This window comes from Emydura macquarii, unplaced genomic scaffold (assembly GCF_026122565.2).
Source record: "Emydura macquarii macquarii isolate MOO-44397 ecotype Brisbane River unplaced genomic scaffold, CSIRO-AGI_Emac_v2 contig_1644, whole genome shotgun sequence".
Lineage (NCBI taxonomy): Eukaryota > Metazoa > Chordata > Testudines > Chelidae > Emydura > Emydura macquarii.
In genome coordinates this window covers 26794232-26810407 of record NW_027131781.1, presented here as the reverse complement: position 1 = coordinate 26810407, position 16176 = coordinate 26794232, and the positions used below count along the sequence as shown (strand labels likewise).

Genomic DNA, 16176 nt, shown 5'->3' with positions numbered 1-16176 from the left:
ACCTCCCTCACCTTGTCCCTCTAACACGCTGAATGCAGACAGCTATAACATGGAAAACACTACGAGATGTTGGTTTTGCTGTGCAGTGGGATTACTGGTCATCTTTCCCAAGACAACATTCATCCAGCTCCACTGCCTACCCCCCTCCTTTCTTCATCACAGCAGAAGGACATTTGGCAGGAAAGTTGTCAGAGACCCCTGTAGTTACAATTGTTTCCTGTTTATCCAGAACCATTGCTTCTGGAAAACTTGCATCCTGTGCAAAATAGCTTTTCTAGAAAGCTGAGAATGCCTAGAGGGTCCAGACCAGTTACAGCTGAACATTTCTAGGTGTTAGATGTCTTTGGTACAGAACTCAGCTGCATATACCTGGCTTCTACTTCCAGAAGAGCATTTTCCCTTTAGACGAGGGGCTGCCCCCCCTGCATGTTTACATACTGAGTGATTTGCCTCCAGCTGTCTTAGCACTGCAATAATTCTCACCAAGGCATCAGCACGTCACTGGGCTCAGAGGAAGCCACTTCATCTCATTACCACACACTATTGTTTGACTAGAGCCAGAAGAGGGAGGCAGCCAGGAATGCCCTGCAGCTTTTAGCCACCCACCACTTCTTGGGGCATGTACCCAGATACCAGCCTGAGAGCATGCTGGGGTCAGGGAAGGATGCTGGGTGTGGTCAGTTTTATTCAAGCAGGGTCAGGAGCAAGACTCAGCCATGTCACTTGACTCCTTCCTGGTCAGGATTGTGCCGGGGATAGCACTGAGGCGAGGTCGGACCATGTGGGATGAGGGGCGCTCAGCCCACCACTCACTGCTGCATTTGTGGTTCGAATTGAAATGCAGCCTAGAGAAGAGCTTCAGCTGACATGTTCAGCTGCCACAGCACCGACCCACAGGAGGTAGCCCCTGGCTCATACGCTAGTCATAAGCAGGGAGTCGATAACCCCATCTCCTATGTGGAGTGAAGGATCAGTCCCTGCTCCAATTGGCAAAGGGAAGCATGGCTGGCCTAGGAGCCTGGTGACACTGCCACAGGGTCCCAGCTGGCTACTCTGTGGGGGAGGAGCATGGCGTGAACATCTCCCTGTATCTTCCCCCAACTGTTCTGGGACCCGCTGGTGGGTTTCTTGTAAGGAGGGGAGAGCAGCAGCGATCAAAGCATTAAGGCCTGGCCCACACACAGAAGAGGCAGAAGCAGGACAGTGAAGGGTAAGCTGATTATTACTAGTCATACAAAACCCCTCAGGCTACGCCCTCATGAATAGCACTGCTTGTTCCAGAGACACGGGGTTTCCCATCACTGCTATGGAGTTTGAGAGGCGGTAGCTAGGTCGACAGAACAATTCTTTTATCCACCTCGCAGTGTCTACACTGGTGTTAGGTCAGCTTAACTCCCATCTCTGAGGGTGTGTATTTCACACCACAAGTGCTTTAGCTAGATCAACATGTTTGAGGCCTAAGCTAGGCCTCTGTTATGCTATTGTACTTCGTATAAGGCACTGCATAGCAATACAGCTTTGCTTGCTTTGCTGACCTGGAATAAGCTATTCCAACTGAAGCATCTACAGCAGAACAGCCCACACTAAGGTTTTTCTGCTGCTCTAAGCGCAGACAAGCCTTAGTTCCTGTGTCCACAACTGCTGTTCAACACGGGCTCTGGTCCCCCAGTGCAGTTCCTTCCCACCTCCCTGCCTGTCCCCATCAAAACAACAGACCAAGAACTGCTGCAACGTGTTTATTATGTGCCAAAAACTACACCACAGCTTACTCCACGCGTCTGTAGGAGAGTGCAGTCTTGCCTGCATATACTACAATGAGGTAGAGACTTCACACACAGCTTCACAAAAAACCCACAAAGAGCAGCTGGGATATGCAACAATGCCACATCAGCTCAGCAGGAAAAAGGGAACAAAATATGACACTGGTTCTTTGGCACACAGCTTCCAATAGAGGGGAAAGTAAAAATAAAAAATTATAAAGTTCTCAAATCCCAGCAGCATTTCAGTTGACTGCACTGTTGCTTTTTACATTTCTTAAAACAAAGGGAAAGGTACTTGTCCCCTCTAAGAGAAAGGGCTCTTATGAACCTTTGTCTGCTCACCAAGACGCAGCCCTTTTTTAGCTCAGTTACAAAAGAAAATTAAGTCCTGTGACTTTGTGATTAAAAACCTCTATCAACCCCCCTTAAGTGCAACTTAAAAAAGTGCAACTAACTATTTAAAACTATATACAGCAGCTCAGAGATCGTCTATCCGGTCCAGTTTCAAATCCAAAAACCCTGTCCTTTTTGGTTGCAAACCCCTCGATTCACAACTGTGAAACTTGTCTTCTAACCAGCAGCCCCAGACACAAATTGCAATAATGTTAAAAGCTGCCAGGAAAGAAAAATTCTTGTTTCAAACGACTTAAAAACCGTTTTAAGAGTGTAAAAAGGAACTGGTAAAAACCATCGAGCGTAAAATATGAAATATGATTTGGTTTAAATGAAGAGCAAAGGCTCCTTTGTTGTTACAGTAAAAAACGCCAGCTGAACATTCAGTTTATGCCGTTCAGATGGGGGTTAAATGAATGGAAAGGCACTGTATGGCAACTGCAAAAAAATGGAGCCAATGAGACCTGCATTATTACCATCAGTATTGCAAGGAATGTAAAAAAGCGCCTTTAATAAATAAAAAACCTAGGTGAAGGCATCTGCATAACACCTTCTCAATACATGGCTCTTTTTGCTTCTTGTCAGCAAACAAGGAACCAAAGTCTGGGAACTGCAGAATCGTTTGAGGGGCCCTCCCCCCTCAAAAAAAACCCAAACAAAACCCGACAAAATTCACTGTGCATTAGTGCAGAAACAAATAAAGACCAGCAAGTGCAAACGTGAATGTAAGATTTCCCCATTAGTCCTCAGGAAGCGCGTTCCCAGTCTGGGTCTGGCACAGGCAGGCACGCTCGTGCTCTCTCCACTTGGCAGGTTAACAAAAGAACTTTCTCCTGCAACTGCGGCAGCTCCTGGTGCATCTGCTGCCTCTCTAGCTGGAGTCTCTGTTCTTCTGGTTGCGCATCAGCGGGCGGTGGTGACGCAGGACTTCCATGGAATGTTGCCAGTGCCAGCAGGAGCGACAGAAGTACTTGAAGCAGACCTGGGGGGAAGAGATGGGCAGGGATTACAGACAGGGGCTCACAGCGGAGTGGGACAGGGCAGGCTGCTGCAAGCAACTGAGTCTCTCCTGAAAGAATGGGAGACTAGCTTAAGGGATAAGTCATCTTGCCTCTAGAGGATCAGTTAATTTAGGAGTGATCCAGCATTCACAGCAGTGTGGTGTTAACAGAACAGTTCTTTGCTCCTGAGGGAATTTTGTCTCTGTCCAATCCCCGCTCTGAGTTTGAGGGGGCACAGCAAGAGGGAACATTGTGACACTGCCTCCATGCACATGTAGCAAGGCGATGTCAGGCTCCAGGGTCATGACACTGGCCCCTTGCATTGGTATAATTTAAGTGAGGGTATAAAGTAAAGACTCCTTTTTTTAAAAGAGCCAGAGACCGGAGTCTTCTCCTTGGTCCAAGAGCCCTGCTTGGGGAAGCGAACTGGTCAGGAAACCTTTGTATCACAGAGCTGTAGAGTAACTGTAGCCCTCTCTACAAGTCAAGTAACTGCTGAATTCAGCTTTGACTAGTTCCATTCCCTACCTAAATCTGTCCCCTTTCAATAGGAGATGGAATATAGAAGCTTGTCTAACTCTTATGAATGCATTCCTTAATTCTGGGGGCAAAGCACTCCCAAGGGCACAGATGCCTACACTACGGACTGCAGCTCACAGCACAGGCCACTCCTATTTAATGAAGGTATGGTACACGTCAGTGACCCGTGTTCGTATTCACAGCCAAGAGTTGCACCAGGCTTGTAGATTAGTGTTTCTAGGCAATGGTTCCCTTTTCTAGCAAGCTCAAGGCAGCCTGATCCCTGTCTATGGCACGTAAGTTGTTCCTTCCAGGTTCCTGGGGCGTACCAGCATCCCAGTGAAACTGAGCGGAGTTGACAGCTTCGTAAGGCTGCAAAAATGTGTTAACTCGCAGTTTAAGTCAGTACTGGCACCGGGCTGCTAGTTATTGCCTCCTTCCCAGGCAAAACGGAATCTTGCTCTTCTGTCATTGGCCCTGCCAGCCGGTGACAAAGGGGAAACTGCTTGGCAGTGATCTAGGGATGTTTGTGCAGAATGAGAACAATTGAGAAACAAGAGATGGGGCAGGTGAGGTGCTATGTGCTGTACCAAGGGGCTGCTAACACAGCTACTGTCCTGCCCAGAAGTGCCCATTAATCCCCTTGCCAGAACACTGGCTAGTGTCCTTTGTTCTGCAGGCTGGGAAGGCACCTGGATTTCCCAGAGGGGTCGTCTCAGGCACCTGACCAGGAGCAGGAGATTCAATCATTCCATGTGCAACCTGCGGCAGATCCCTAGACGCTAAGTATGCTGGTGCCCTCTATAAGCCACTTGGCCATTGTAAGGAGTTGGGTGAACAGACCCCACTCTATTCCTCAAGGACCTGCTGCATGTGGAACTCCTGCTCGTAGATTTAGAGCACAGCTGGCCAGTGAAAGCGGAGGGTTGATCCCCAGTGCAGACAGCATTACCTGGTCTCTGCAGAAGAAGGGACCCGGCTGGGCACTGCAGACTTGACACATGGAGTCTTCTAGATATGGGTCAATCTGAACCTGCACAAGAGCAAGGAGAGTCAATCCCATCTGAAGCCAGCACACTAGGCAGGGCCGGGCCAGAGCAGTGCTGCTCTAGCGGCAGCTGGCACCTGGCTCTTGCTGCAGCAGAGTTTGGGTAATGCCAGGCTGGAAAAGGAGGTTTGGACAATGTGGGACAGTGCGCTTGGCTGGGCTCTTGGGGACTTCTGTTCTCAGCACTGTTTCCAGACAGGCTGAGCCCTGGGGTGGGGGTGGCCTGTTTGCAGAGGACAAGCTCTCGAGTTCAGCTGTGGGGAGCCCAGGGTGACAAGAGAAATAATTTCCCTGCCTGTCCAGTTGTCTGAAGCCCACCCCGACTGGACTGGGGCAGCTCTTCCCTGCTGGGCATCCGGGAACAGCGGCTCCCCTCTGGAGGGGCACCCAGCCAGCTGCAGCAGGGTGCTGGAATCACTTCCCTGGGCACAGGGAAAGGACTCGAACCACCCTGCACTAGGCAACCCAAGGTGCAAATTGAACAAGTCTCACGCCGAGCTCAGCACCAGGTGAGCTCAGTCAACAGAGGCCAGGAGCAACCCGGCTCAGACTCAGCAGACACAGCCAAGGCCTATCCTGCAACACAAGCTAAGCTGGGATTCCCAGACAGCTGTGTGGAGAGACCCAGAATCCTCATTTACAGCTAGCAAAGTCTCCACCTTTCCCTGCATCCCCTGCTAAGGCCACTGGGCCTGTCCCCAGAGATCAGGGAGGGAGACCTGGCTGGTAACCCCAGTATTCAGCGCTCACGTGCCACACTGCAACAGAGCAGAGACTCTCCAGTGCTTTCAGACCACAGCAGCTTTGCTGTGCTATCAGGAAGCAACGTGTGCATCTCAGGAGACCTGTGTCCTGCAGGGAGCAGCTGCTCTAGTGCAGGGGACAGGGACATGAAGGATGCTAAGGGCCTGCAGAGGGGAACCAGCCTGATCCCCCCAGCTCTCAGATCCACTACCCAGCCCATGGGCAAGGGGGACTGCCCAGGTAAGCCTCTAGGGAGCAGGCCGGGCTGCAGTAGTGTGTGTAACACTGGAGAAAGCTGCCCATGAACAGAGGGGGCTCTGTGGAGGCCCCGTGCAGATGCCCTGGGGCATGCCATTGAGCAGAGACGCCTCTGGAGGCAGGGCAGACCGCAGCTGTTTGAGTGGGAAAGCTCCTGGGCCATTGACCCATCCACCCCAGTCAGGCCTGGAACTGCTGGCCACCAGTCCCAGCTGCAGGGTCCCCTCCTCACATCAGGCAGCTTTTGCTGGTCCCTGGGGCAGAGCTCTTGGCATGGGCACGGCTGAGCAGCGACACTGCCCAACAGGAGGCAGGGTGACAGCAATGGCAGGGCTGAGGGAGCAGCACCCCCACGGCAGGACAGCTGGCACTGCCCCGCTTCCCTCATGCCGGATGAGCAAACAACCCGGGGTCCCTGCAGTTGGAGCCTCCCCACCCCGGCACTGGCAGAAGTGTTAGTCTCACCCGCTTCTAGCTCAGCCTCAGGGCTGGTCTAGACGAGACGCAGCTCACGGGGCAGCGTGACCCTGACCTAACCTCAGCCACTGCTTAGTGAAGACAGCCCTGGGCTGGCATTGGAGCTGGCGCACCGACCAACGCTCCATGCTCGTGCTGGAGTGAAGGGCCTGCACAACACAAGGGGCCCTCCAGGAGCCGACCTGGACACAGCAGAGTCTAGCAGAGCATCTGGCGTCTGTTTCCCAGACCGCACGCATGGGTGCATCTGTGTGGTCACTGCTACATCCCACGGCTCAAGAGGAACGCATTCTCCAGCCCCCCAGGCACAGCTTGACGGCAGGCAAGCAAGCTGCCCCGGGGGCAGGAGTCAGGACCGAGCATGGCAGGTGAATGCTGCTTGTCCTTTCCACCCCATAACCCACTTGTGACAGGCATTGGCAGGACGTGGGAGCATCTCTGGCCACAGGATGGTTACAGGGGAGGAGTCCAAGGAACAGACGTGACTGACTCCACATCATGGAGTTGGCTGTGTCCCAAACTGAGGGCCTGGGGCTGGGCCATGGGAAGCTAGCAGGTGAGTGGTGTTCAGAGAACGCACCCAGAGGTACAGTGCCATCTACCACACCGGGGCGGGTGCCAGATGGCCCTAGCACAGCCTCTGCCGACTCCACTTACCTTTTTAGTGAACTTGGTAGTTTTGATCTCCACGAATGCAGCGCTGACTGCCTTCAGGTAACTGCGCTGGTTGTTAAAGGTAACACGGCCAGATCCTGAAACGAGCCAGATCATTAGTGCAACATCAGAGGAAACTATGCAACAGGCTGTGGGAGAATCTGCAGAACAAGCTGCCACCAAGCCAACCCCAGAACCACCCCAAGAACTGAACTGCAGCAACTCCAGGCTCTGCTCTTTCAGGCCGAAGGAAAACCCACCACGGCAGCTGGCCTAATTCTACTAGTATTAGGCAATCAGCGTACGTTCTACCAGAAGAGCATCAAGGCTTTGTGGCTATGCCTCCCCCTCTCCCACACCCCATGGGAACATGTGGAAGCACAGCACAGGAGTTCAGCGTAGTTTATGGTAAGGTCTGTCCCAGTGTTGGTTCTGCAGGGGGGATACACTGGTTACTGCAGCCTACTTGGGGGCAGAACAAGACTAGTCCATGGCAGCCATGATGCCCTGCCTCCTGGAGTTCCTTCCAGCTGAGACAGCATCTGTTGCCAGGATAATTCAGATGTATTTTCCTAAACTAGGTGTGTGTCAACCATTCTTGGGCTTGGAAGGATTCGATTGTTATCAGTAAATGATTTCACTGTACACAAACTAAGGAAACTAGAACATTTCCAATGATAATCATGATTTACATATAGGTAAAGAAAGAAAAACAGTTTAAATATCCTTAAATCAAACTCATTCTCACTTTGTATATTCTGACACATGGTGTTGACAATTATAAAGCTTTAACTTTTTGAATCTCAGCCTGTCATTAAATTGTCTGATGATTCCATATCCCACAACTGTGCAATTTAAAGAACAGTAAAAATGCTTAATAGCTATCAATATTATCCATCAAAATTATAGAGTAAAAATCAGGTTCTGCCAAGCCTGACTGTGCTTTGAGAAAGACTATTTCTACTCCAAAGCAGGGTAAATTCTACCTAGTGACAAACCAAAGTATTTGGATGTCAAGTTTCCATCTCTACTCTGGAGGATCCATGTGTCTCCAGAGGGGGCCAGATCCATGAAGAAAGTTCAGGCATGCATGGATACATTTCCCTGTTCTATGAGCTCAAGTCCATGGATCCACTGCAATGGGATTGTCATAGAAGTGTGCCTCCAGGCTAGGAAGCAGGTCATACAAAACCAGGGGGTTTCTTTGTGCAAGTCTCCATCTTTGCCTGGGTGCACTAAGGTGAGGAGCAGTGTTCTGGCCAAAGAAAGGAATTGGTGTTTGCCAAGACTGGATGACCAACATGCAAAACTTGGTCAACTTATGTACTGATGGCCATGTGGCTATTTAGTAGTTTTCAATATGTGAGACGTTACCACTCTGGCTTGAGACTGCAAGTGCTTCTAAAGACTGCACTTGGATGCTTAACTGCAGGAGGAATATTTCTTGAATGGCGCGGAAATCAACGCTGTGATGGTTTGAGGATGACCTGTCTCAAAGTACAATACTGGTTCTCAGAGAAACTGGAATAAGGCTGATGCCCAAAGGAAGCATTTAATGTTTGGATGTGTACAGAGCTGCCTTTTCTTGATCCTGGTGAGAATGTTACACTACAGACACGGACCATTCTGCTCGGACAACTCCTATCCATAGCAAACCCTACTGGGCCATGGCCACCTGAAGCCATATTTGCCATGGTAGTTAAACTACCGACTGCACCAGCCAGGTGAGTAAGTTCTGATGACTCCTCTTGTGGAGGCCATGAGACCAAGAGTCACATCATACATGTATTTTATTAAAGTCTGGTCTGGGTGGAGGACTGATTTTGCATTTGCAGTGAGTTAAAGAGAGCTGAAGGTACAATGCTAGGTTAATCAGGCCTGAGATCCACTGCCCCGTCAGCCAGAAAAGCACACTCACTGCTGCTTTCATTCCTATCTTTATACTGCCCTGGGGAAGATGGCAGGAGCCAACAATCCATTTACTAGCACACATCATCTTGGGTCCTGAGAGAGGTATCATGAACTGTGACTCATTGAGGCATGCCCTCTGTAGGAGGTAATTCCCAACAGGCACCCTCACAGACTGGACTTTTGTTTGTTGACCACACTTGTTTTTCCCATTATAGCCATCTTCCATTCATGTTCTTCCAAGGAAACCTTGTTCTGACAGGATTCCTCCTCAGCTCAGGGCAGTAACAGAATTCCCAGGGCACCAGGTGTTTGTCCTGAATCTAAAATACTCCAGAAGCAGTCAGTTTGCTTCAGCTTTCCCCAGCCAGAACCCTGATTAGGAAAAAACTGCCCAGGACCAGCAAAATGAATTTCCTTCTTCCCTCAAGCCACTATTATTGTCACCGTGATGCTGGGGAGAGTCCCTGGGTGCACATGTAAGATCAAAGGTAACGATCCAAGACAGGAAAAGGTGACGGCTTCCATCCATTCGTGAAACGCAAGCTGTCTGACGACGGTAAAATGGGAAGGCTTTGAAAACAAGCCTATTAGGAACTTGGATGTTTCAGACAGAGCCCTGCTCTACTTACCTCCAACTTGCAGAGACTACGAACAGGATGAGGAATGGGCTGTAATGCTCTCATCTCTAGTCTATACTGCAGACTTTCAGTCATGTGGGGATGTTTCTGTAGGTTGCTGACACTGGGGCTCGGACCCACCTTCCCAGTTCTAGAAGGTGCCTCCTTTGGACAGCGATCACTCCTTGCATTCGATCCTAACTATAGGCAGCCTTTCTGCTGTCATACTGAGAGAGCCTGGCACCACTCAGGGGTATAACGCCACGCTGGGCTGGCCAGGAGACCTGCAGACAGCTTGGAGACAAGAGGGCAGCGGCTGACCCCACACTTGTTCTAGCTATTACTTGCAAACAGCTATTTTCTCCTGTTGTACTTCACGGATGGCTTCAGCATGCCACGTGACCTGTACTCCTCCATGGCGTCTGACAGGAGTCGGGGTTGTAAATTGCCTTTTCTGAAGGCTCTGAATAGCCTCAGCTTTCTAGAAAGCTTCCTATTGTATCACTAAGATAGTGGGGGAACTCGTGTGTCAGAGCAGCTGACCAAGGACCAAAGCCCCACATACCAGAATGAAACAGATTTGAATCCATGATAGAAAAAAGTTTGTAGTGCAACGTGCACGACTGCACATGCGAGCCCTACATCTACAGCTCTCACACACCCCTCCCCACCCCCCAAAATAGTGGTGATGCTGAAAAAGATCAAACAAACAATCACTGAAATGGTGGACAGCCCAATAACCTAAGAACAGGAATCCTGTTCATATGGGAAACACCCTCTATCATGATAACTACGGCTGCATCCCCGACTGGCTGGGGAGCACCCCTACAGGAACACATCATGCAAGGGAAGTGGTCACTACAAGAAACGAAATTACACAAACCTGCTAGTTACACACACGCAGTCCGCAACCCTTCAGGCCATGTGATTTTAGGTTGAGAGGGACCATACACCCATGGCAGCATTGCTTGTGAGAACACGCAGAAGCCCACAGGGTGGCAGATGACAGATCTTTATTTTTGTTGGCCTGATGCCACTTGATGACCTCCATGCTTGGAGAGGGCTGAGGCAAGACCTGTCAGGACCTGGCTGCCTGAGAAGGGCCAGGAGTATAGCAAGGAGGCTATTATTTCAGGTAAGAGTCCACGAGTACCAAGGAAATAAGGCACGTCTCTCTGGTGGCAATCCCAGGATAAACTAACTGGTGCACATTGAGGATTCCTCAGTCCTTAGAGAAGGCAGCAGGGTGGTAGAAAGAAGTGATGGACCCAAGGGCTCTACTGCTGCTGTTCATCACTCCATGGCCACGTGTTGGACTAGGAGGTGGAGACTGTGGTGAGGCAAAGCAACCTAAAGCAGAAGCCTGAGAAAGAGCCAGGACATTAAGGTGTTGTGACCCTCAATGGTAGCCGGAAGTGACAGCCCAATAATTCCCAGTCACAGCAGTGGGACAGGGATTTCTGGCCATTACTACACACCTTGCCAAGATGTGTGAAGACTGACAAATAACTTGACCTTGTCCAGGGCAGCTGCCAACTTGCGTGTAGTTTCACACCACTCAGTGCACTCTTGCTTGACAGTCCTTTTTTTAAACTGTATTTTACTATTGGATTCTCAAACTGGTTCAGGCTGCCAGTCCTTGGTCCAAAAGGAAGAATTCCATGTTCCCACACACCTAGCACAATCAGCATGTCCGTGCCTGGTCTTTTCTGCATTGATCTACCCTGCTGCATTCCATGAAGGCAAGCAGGGGAACCCAGTGCTGATTTGACTGTACAATTCCCCCTTTGGAAGTTGGTCCCCATAATCCAGCTTCACAGGGCAGCAGGATAGGGCTTTATTTGCTCTGCAAATATTTCCCATGGCTCGTGATCTCCCTGCCCTTAGAGGCTGTGGGCTTATTCTCGCCCATGAGTCTGGGGAGGTTCCCACGAACTGGTTCCCCCCGAAGCTCTACTGCTCTGTGCATGGGATGCACAAGGACCAGGCAGAGCTGCTTCCAATGGAGGTGTCAACCTGAGTTTGAGTAGGGATCGAGGGGGGCTGTCTGAGATGGAGACCTGGGTCTGAAGGCCCCTGACTGCACTGGCATGGTCTGGTGCCCTCCATCCAGGATTTGCATGGAAGAGGAAGTGGCTGAGATTTGCAGTAAGGTGTGGGGATGCTGGTGTGGGCCACAGGAATTCAGGTGCTGTCTTCCACCTGCTGTGCTGCCCTTCAGGTGGGACTGCTCACCCTGGAGCCAGCTCTTTTCCAAGCCTGCCTGCCTCCTTTCCTGCCCAGGGCAGGGGAGCCGAGGAAACTGAGGGAAGCTCAGGAGATGGGGCATTCGACTGCCAGGACTGGTTCGGCCCCCAAGCTGCAAGCAGGCGACAGTGCCCTCTGTACCAGTGCTGTGAACCTTGGCACAAAAATGCCTTTCCCAGGGGATGTAGGTCCCCAAGGGCTGAAAGAGCAATTCACTCCAGTCCCCTCAGCAGCATCAGGCAAGTGCTGCTCAGAAACCAACTCAGCCACTGGTGGAAGAGCTAAGATTTCAGATGCTAACTGCAGCTGACCCATTAATCCCAGGAAGCAGGGGGAGCACAGTAAGGAATGGGGGAGAACCCCGACTTCCAGGGAAGAGGGATGGACACTGCTTAGAACAGCTCTTTTGGTAGGGGCTGGAGGCCTGTCACATGGCCCACCGGCTCTCCTAGCAAGGCACCTGACTTTGGGAATTGGGTTAGTCATACGCTGCTGGGACCCTGTTCTGGCAAGCCAGTGTTTGACCTTCTCCCCTTTCCACTCCTGCCATCAGGGCGAGGGTGTCCTGGTTTGCAGCGTGGCTGGTCTGCTCTGTCCCACGGAGCAGGAAGGGGGCAGACTCCAACTCCACCCTCCCAATCCCTGTCCCAAGAGGCACTTGGAGCCCTGGAAAGAACCCCCAGCAGTAGGAATACAACCCCTGGCAGAAGCAGTGTCAAGGGGATGTTTACACACAGCCCTAGGAGATGCAGAGTGGGTAGGGCTCTGCCACTTACCAATAGGATACTTGTGCTTGTCCGTGTCAATGCCAGCATAGACCACCCCGCCAAACAGGTCATTCATGATGGCTGCTAGGGCCTCTGCGTTCAACATCCCATGCAGGGCCCCCACGAAGACAGTCTTACTGGGATCAAGCCGCTGGGATGGGCTTCGCACGAAGTTGCTGTCTGCCAGGACCCAGGGGATCACCTGCACCTGGAACCGCCCATGAGTAGGTAAGTCACCCGTGAGCTAGAGCCCGGGAAGCTAAAACCTGGGGCAGGGATGGAGCTGCTCAATACTGAACTCAGCAGGTTACAGGGCCCTGGCCACCCATCGCCTGCTGGGGTCCAAAGGTAGAGTTCAGACTTTCCTGCGCCAGGTGGGACTTGCCCATTATCACAAGCGACAGTGCTCTGTACGCCCCTCTGTGCACGGCGCCATTCCAGGGGAGTGGCGAAGACTGCCCCACCAAGAGGTCACGGACCCTCCCTCTCGGCTTTCCATCCCCCCCAGGCTGGTTAACTGGGGTCCCCTGGCCCTCAGACAGCCCAGCTGCTGGAAGGCAAGAGGGACTATTTCAGCAGGAAACATTCCTGGCCCTTGAGCCCTTCAAGCCTCCAGTTCCCTCAGTGCTTCTTGATCCCTCTCAGCGCCACTCGGCAGCCCCACGCCAGCGCCAGGCACCTTGGGAGCAGCCCCACCAGGTGAGTGAGCACTGGCGTGTAACCCACGTCCCATCACTGCACTCCAGCTCCGGACTGGAATCAAAAGCCCAAGTCCCTTGGGGCAGGCAGCCAGGAACCCGCCAGGCAAGATTGATTTTACCCACTGTCTGTACCTATATTTACTGCCCAGTCACATCGCCCTGCAGAGACCTATTGTTGGAACGGATCAATGCACCATCCCACCTACTGCCAATTTCAACAGGAGCATCCATCGGCAGCATCCGACGTAGGGTGCAGAGAAGGGGAAGCTTCTGCCAGAACTAAAATCCCCACGCCTGAAGGTGCTGCCAGTGAGCAGATAACAGGAGAGCTGTCTGGAGCACACTGTTCCTGTCCAGATGAGACAGGAAGCTCAATTCCTGAACCTCACAAACTTGTATGGCTGCTGCCCAGCCTGTGCCTGCCCAGTGGTCAGAAGGGGCTTCTGTCACGAATGCCAATCTGGCACCTTTCGCCAGCCCTAAGATCACCAACCTTCAGATCCAGACGGGCAGTCTAGACTACATCTGGGACCAAGCACACAAAGTTGTAAGAGCAATATGCATCATGCATGAAGGCCATTTGTTTTGCAAGCAGTAGAGAGGATTGCTGGATGATCAGGGATCCAAGCCCCTCTATCCCCCACAGAGCAGTGTAAAGAGAACCCTGGCTCTCTTAGGAGGGAAGTGGGTCTCATTTTATACATGCTGAAACAGGATCAAGAGGCCAGAGTCCATGACAAGTCAAGAATTAGAGTCTGAGGACCCTACTCAAAACCACTAGCCCGCAGGTGCTCAAGTGAGGGTTCCCACCCTCCACAAGTCACACGGGAGAGGGATACAGCAGGGACATTCACCAGAAGCTGGCAGCTCTTATGAGGACAAGCTGCTCTGTCCTTCTTTGCTACCACTTCTCACCTTTCCTGCCCCTCCTGTCCCCACTGCCTTTGCTGCAGCACAGCATTGTGCAAAGGTAGCCGGGAGCCAGTGGCCCGACCCCTGCTGCTCAGTATTCAGCCAGCTCCACGGCTAAGCAGCGCTTCCCTGGAGCAGGACAGCAACATGCCTTTGCCCCCTATACAGACCTCGCCCAACAGTCCCACCTCACCATGGCTTCTCGCTGTGATCTACGAGGCTCATGGGACTGGTGGTGGGGGCGGGTGACTGGAGAGCATCCAAGGACCTTTTCTATAGGCCATGCTGTCACTCTGCCTCAACACCCAGGTTAGCAGGTGGGGTCAGGAGGCTGGCAGCCAGCCTGCCCATCAGGCAAGCGTTCTCTGCAGACAAGCTGGCTCTGAAGGCTTCCTCCCCAAGGAATTACAGATTTCAGTCTAACAAGGCAGTTCTGTGGACACTGGCACCATAAGCATCCATGGACCCTGGCTCTAGACGCGTCAAGCATGAGCTCAGCAGTGTCTCATTTTAACTTGAGCCAGAGTGCTGAAAAAGGTTGGCAAGTCCACTTACCTCCTTACAACGCATCCTGCGGCTGGACATCTTGTAGTAGTACTCGCTCAGACCGTCAGGACTCAGCAGGTCTTGGGAGCAAGCCTGCAGCAGGGCACGCACAGACTTCTCGGACTCAAACACCAGGTAGACGTACCCTTTGGAAGGTGAAGGGGACGGGAGAGCATCAGTTAGATCACCCCAATCCCGACCCAACCCTTCTTAAAGGCCTGCCAGCCACCCTATTTGAACTGTATCCATTTTGGTCTTCCTTCACATAGAATGGTGTCAAAAGGAAGACTGGGTATTCAGCCCTACGCAGGGCCATCCTGCCACCTCTACCATGCTCTGTATAGTTACCGGAATTTGTCTCAACAGCTCCATCAGCGAGATGGTTCAGCTCTGCCCAGAATGATGGCACCAGTGTCATGAGTGATGGGTGTAACTCGTCTGGCCACAACATGCTCCCAACAGACCAACATCTTTAGCTTGGCAGCTAGGATGCATCAGCCCAGAGCTCTGAATTCACTGAGGACAGCAAGTGCTAGTGCTCTGATCAAGACCACTTAATAGACTGAGCCAGGTCAGCTCAGTCCTTTTGCAGCTTCCAATTAGACGCTACTCTTGGGCAGTCCCGCCCGGGGACAGAATTCAGCGGACTGGCGCCTGCAGATTAATTGCAGCAAGTAGGCATGTTCTGTATTTGCTACCTGGTGCTTTATGCCAGTGTTAGATGCTTACACCGGGAAGGGTGACTGGCAGTAGTCTTCTTTGACGTGCAATCCAACCCTACGTCAGAGTCCTGGAGCACCAGCTTAGCTCTGGGCAGAAGTTCTCCAGGTGTTTTCTGCACTGTCTATATAGGCAGTGCCTCACTCCGGACTGGTTAGCAGAATTTTAGTGAGAGAGAAGAAACCGTGCTACCCTTGTGCAGTACAGCGCGAGAGCTGAATGTTTACCCTACATTGGTCTGTACCATCCAGTCACCAGCATGCAGTCGTGCCATCCCAGCATCAGTGCCGTAACATAGCATGGGAAAAAAGTAGGCCTACCATGTCGCTATTACCTTTAGGCATATTACCTTTGGGAGGGCAGCGAGGGTGCTTGCCATCCTTACCAGGCCACTCCACACTCAGCGAGCCAAACACACGGAAGGTGTTGATCAGTCCAGCTGCACATAGAGAAAGTCTCATTCAGAGGCAGTGGGAGAGCCCCCCCTCAACCCTCTGGGAGAAGCAAGATCCCCAGAGCCCCCACCTGTGTGCGCGCGACTAGCCCTCCTTTAAGAGGGACTGAATAGAGCAATGCTGTGGCGGAGGCAGCAGAGTTCAGAGCTGAATCAGGGACCCCAACAAGCAGCTAGTTTTTTAGGCAGATGCCAAGGGTCCATTCACATGCTCAGACAGTGTTTTAAATCCCTTGCTGAATCAGGGCTTCAGTAGCCGAGGGAGAACTAGGTCAGTCCCCAGCTGTGTGATGCCTTTATAGCTCTTTGCAATAGGTTTTTCTGGGTGCACCTGGGGAGATGCTTTGAGACCCTCCCCACACCAGCCCTGGAAGTTTGGGGGAAGTTATTTCAGACTCGCCCAATTATTGCCAGCTGCCAAGATGTATACAGAGCACCCTCTGTATT

At 51.9% G+C, this 16176-nt stretch overlaps 1 protein-coding gene across 6 annotated transcripts in view; it reads right to left on the bottom strand.

Annotated features, from left to right (window-relative positions):
• Positions 1–1720: 1720 nt before the first annotated feature.
• Positions 1721–16176, bottom strand: part of CPEB1 (cytoplasmic polyadenylation element binding protein 1) — a 76096-nt gene continuing 61640 nt past the window's right edge. For 5 of the 6 annotated variants that reach the window (XM_067556012.1, XM_067556013.1, XM_067556014.1 and 2 more), the window contains 6 exons: positions 15610–15714; positions 14565–14701; positions 12406–12604; positions 6858–6952; positions 4626–4706; positions 1721–3135 (listed from right to left, as the gene is read on the bottom strand). In XM_067556012.1, coding sequence (XP_067412113.1) covers positions 3025–3135; positions 4626–4706; positions 6858–6952; positions 12406–12604; positions 14565–14701; positions 15610–15714 — 728 coding nt within the window. In that variant the 3' untranslated portion in view covers positions 1721–3024. The remainder of the gene's footprint in view (positions 3136–4625; positions 4707–6857; positions 6953–12405; positions 12605–14564; positions 14702–15609; positions 15715–16176) is intronic. The other variant, XM_067556011.1, reaches the window with a different exon arrangement.